The sequence below is a fragment of the Nannospalax galili genome, unplaced genomic scaffold (assembly GCF_000622305.1).
Source record: "Nannospalax galili isolate Female #2095 unplaced genomic scaffold, S.galili_v1.0 scaffold611, whole genome shotgun sequence".
Lineage (NCBI taxonomy): Eukaryota > Metazoa > Chordata > Mammalia > Rodentia > Spalacidae > Nannospalax > Nannospalax galili.
Genome location: NW_008330486.1, coordinates 2,671,948 through 2,676,041, shown reverse-complemented (window position 1 = coordinate 2,676,041; position 4,094 = coordinate 2,671,948). Strand labels below are relative to the sequence as shown.

Sequence of the window (4,094 nt, the reverse complement as noted above, 5' to 3'; positions counted from 1 at the left end):
TTTTTGGTCTTTTTTGAGACAGGGTCTCCCTGTAGCCCCAGCTGTCCTGGAACTATGTAGACCAGGCTGGCCTTGAACTCACAGAGATCCACCTGCCTCTGACTCCCGAGTGCTGGGATTAAAAGCGTGCTCCACGCCCGGCACTAATTTTTTTTTTTTTAATTGAACCCTGGGTCCTATGAACTGAAGTTGCGGGGGAGCGGAAGAAGGGGAGAATCACACATTTTGTTAAACATTCTAAAATACTAGCTGATTGATTACAACTTCAGTGACTGTGGAGGGCTGGAATGTTGCAGACCAGAAGATAAAGTATCAGGCTATCTTAAACCCACACAAATATTTATTGCCCACCTATATGTGGCCAAACTTCTTTGTCTCCCTGTAGTCCCAGCTGGCCTTGAACTCAGAGAGATCTGCTTCCCTCTGCCTCCCGCGTGCTGGAATTAAAGGTGTGTGGCCAAACTTTTAAAAAAGATTTTAAAAGAATTTTTTTCTTGTGACGTTGTGTGAATGAATGTCAACGGAGACCAGAATGGGGCACTGGATTCCTTGGAGCTGGAGCTGAATGTGAGCCTCCATGTGGGTACTAGGAACCGAACTGAGGTCCTGTGGAAGAGCAGCGGCACTCTTAACTGCTGAGTCATCTCTCTAGCCCAATGATCAAATATTTTTATGATTAAAAAATATTGTCTAATTGTAAAATGCTTCTGGAATGCACTAACAAACCCCTAGCTTCCACCAACCCAAAAGCTAAGACCATCATCAGACAGCACTGAGGCCTGTAGCAGACTTCCCCACTGTGCTGTAACCCACCTACCTGATGTTTGCACCAGAGGATTCTTAAAATGCCTTATCTATAACTTTCTTTGGTATCTTCTTTTTTTTTTTTTCTTTTTTCTTTTTTTTTCTGGTCTTTTTGAGACAGGGTCTCCCTGTAGCCCCAGCTGTCCTGGAACTCACTATGTAGACCAGGCTGGCCTTGAACTCACAAAGGCATGCGCCACCACGCCCGGCTTCTTTGGTATCTTACTATAAAAACGTCATGAAACTGGGTTGGAGAGATGGCTTAGAGGCTACCAGCACACACTGCTCTTCCAGGGGACCAAGGTTGGTTCCAGCACTCAAATCAGGCAGTGCAGAAGGCCTGTAACTACAGTCCTATGGGGGCTCGATATAACTACACACAAATACAGATGCAGACACATACAAATTCAAGCTTAAAAAATTTATGAAACTGTTACTACGTGAGGACATGGCATTTGGGTGACGCTTGGCTCCTGATTAGACCGCTGCTCCTGAGGCGCTGAGAACTGATTTTTATGCATGTGGGTGTATTGCCTGCATGTGTGGGAGTACACCCGTGTCCTGTCATGCAATGCCCGCGAAGGTCAGAAGAGGGCGTCGGATCCCCTGAACTGGAGTTGTGGACCGTTGTGGAAGCGGGGAACTGAACCTGGGTTCTCTGCAGGCGCAGCCGGTGCTTTACCCGCTGAGCATAACCTGCGCACCGTTTGGGCGGCGCTGCACCACTGACTTGCCCCAGTTTTTCCATCCGCCCGTGCTGTTTCCTCTGTCACGCCTCGCTCGACAGGTGTCTAGTAAAGTGACCAGAATATTTACACTTAGACTTGCCATTTCCAGCACCCAACTCCAGTCAGGCACGCGGCGTTCCGTGGCCAGAGGAGATTCTGCCGCTTCCGGCTGCACTTCCGGCGGTGAAAGCTACGGCGCAGCCGAGGCCCGGCAGTTCTTCACCGAATGGCAGGGAGGACCCGGGCGGCCGCTGACCAGCACTGTGGAACAGCGCAAGCGCAGTCCAGTTCCCGGCCGCGGAGGACGCCTGGGAGCGCGAGTGGAGCCGCACTCCCTGCCACCTTCCGTCAACGGCGGCTCTCAGGGGCCAAACTTAGTGCGGGCGTGGCCGCACGGTCAGCCTTCTGCACCCCGGTGACGCCGCGGCGACACTGAATGGACCCCGAGGGGGGCGACCGCGGCTTCGCCTTCCGGGGTCTCCACAACCGCTCCCCGGAAAAGGTGAAGCTGCGGAAGAGAAAGTCTACGCTCTACGTCAGAACGCAGGAGGACCGCCCGAGGCGCGGCGGTGAGTGAGGGGCGGATTGCGGCGCCCGACCCGCCACCTGCTGCCATCTGAGCGCGCAGGTCCGGTGCTCAGCCTCCGCGGTGCTGGGATCACAGGCATGAGCCAGCACACCTGGCAGAGATAACAGATTATATAAAATCTGGTTTCGGGTTTTTAAAAACTTTTGGTAACTAAGTTAAAATTTTAGAAAATACCCTGTTTCTGCATACAAGCTGTCCGTTGGGAAGAGCAAACTTTGGAGCCAGCCGACTGACATGTTTTGAATCCTATTCGTGTGCAGCGTTTTTATTTTGCACAAAGCAGTTTCTTGAGCCTCTCCTTCGTCACATGTAAAACGGAGGCAATGATACCTGCAATCCAAATGGCCAGTGATGGGCAGACATTAAGCATCAATACGGGATAGGTTAAAATAGATGAGCTGGCTCTTGTGGGGTGTTTGTTTTTGTCGGGGAGGATTATTTGGGTCTGCGTTTTTTCACTGTACTAGGGATCACACTGGGGCTTCACGTGATCTAGACAAGCGCTCTACCACTGAGCCAGCTAGTCACCACTTAAGAGTAGATCAACTTTGGAGTGGTAGGGAGCGCCTTAGTGGAGCTTGGGCAGGGGCCAATCATAGGTGCATATCTATATAGGTTCTGTATGAGAAACTGCCTAACTTTGATGCCACAATTACCTGTTTCGATTTGCTTTTCAGATCTTCTTGGAGAAAACATTTACCTGGTCTTGTTCACCTTTGCTCTACGAATATTTAACTGCTTCTTAGTTCAGACAAGTTTTGTTCCAGATGAATATTGGCAGTCTCTTGAAGTTGCACACCACATGGTTTTCAAATATCCTTTGTAGTTTCTTTTCTACACCATCAGTGTGTATTCATTTTAGGAACTGAGTTCAGAGTTACATGTTTTCAGTCCTTTTTCTATATTTCCTTCAAATAACTTCCAGTTCATCAATACCATTATTGTTCATTAATGTTTCTTCTATATTTTTCTTTGATGTACATTGACTTGACTAAGCCTTTAACTACTGTATTTACTTACTGTGCTCTGTATTCAGAAGATACAGATGAAGTAAAAAATGCATTGCTTCCCATCATTAGGAGGCTGAAGCAGGAGGATCACAAGTTCAAGACTAGCCTGGCCTAACCCTAGAGAGACCCTGTTTCAGAAAACAAAACAGGGGCTGTAAGATGGCTCAGCAAATAAAGGCGCTTGCTGTCCAAGTGTCATGACTTGAGTCCAGTCCCTAGGACTCATATAAAGGTGGAGAGTACCCCCAGAGTTGCCCTCTTACCTCTACATGTGTGCTCACACACATCAGACACAGGTGCACACACACACACAATTTTTTTCTTTTTAATGAGAAACACATTCTTGAAGAGTTTAGTTGGCCAAATAGCTAATGTAAAATGTTGAGTTTTAAGGATCAGAATGTGGCTTAGTGGTGGAGTGCTTTTCTAGCATGTCCAAGGCTCTGGATTCATTTCCTTGTTGGGGCTGGTAAGATGGCTCACTAGGTAAAGGCACTTGCTACCAAGCTTGCCAACCAAGTTCAGTCTCAGACCCACATGGTGGAAGGAAAGAATCAAATCCTGCAAGTTGTCATCAGACCTCCATATATGTACACAAGCACACTAAATTAATGTTTCTGTTTGTTTGTTTATTTAAAAAGCAGAGCCAGAGAGATGGCTCAGCAGTTAAGAGCGCTGACTGCTCTTTCATAGGACCTGTGTTTGGCATCCATACGATGGCTAACAACTGTTGGTAACTCCAATTCCAGGCAATCCTATGACGGCTTCAGGTCTCCAAGGGCATTGCACAACACAGATGTTACATGGACATAAAACACTTGTTCACATAAAAATACAGGACAGCTGGGGCTACAGGGAGACCCTGTCTCAGACAAAAAAAACCTGCCTGGCATGGTGGCTCATGCCTTTAATCCCAGCACTTGGGAGGCAGAGGCAGGTGGATCTTTGTGAGTTCGAGGCCAG

At 48.1% G+C, this 4,094-nt stretch overlaps 2 protein-coding genes across 4 annotated transcripts in view; one reads left to right on the top strand and one right to left on the bottom strand.

Moving 5' to 3' along the window:
* Positions 1–1,779, bottom strand: part of Pigbos1 (PIGB opposite strand 1) — a 4,540-nt gene extending 2,761 nt beyond the window's left edge. Inside the window, exon 1 of one of the 2 annotated variants that reach the window (XM_017801945.2) lies at positions 1,633–1,779. The gene's annotated coding sequence lies outside the window, so the exon portion shown is untranslated. Of the gene's footprint in view, positions 1–1,620 lie in introns of both variants that reach the window. The other variant, XM_017801949.2, reaches the window with a different exon arrangement.
* A 151-nt stretch (positions 1,780–1,930) lies between these two features.
* Pigb (phosphatidylinositol glycan anchor biosynthesis class B) overlaps positions 1,931–4,094 on the top strand; it is a 27,881-nt gene continuing 25,717 nt past the window's right edge. For both annotated transcript variants that reach the window (XM_017801940.2, XM_017801938.2), the window contains exons 1-2: positions 1,931–2,101; positions 2,799–2,934. In XM_017801940.2, the coding sequence (XP_017657429.1) occupies positions 1,969–2,101; positions 2,799–2,934 (269 nt within the window). In that variant the 5' untranslated portion in view covers positions 1,931–1,968. The remainder of the gene's footprint in view (positions 2,102–2,798; positions 2,935–4,094) is intronic.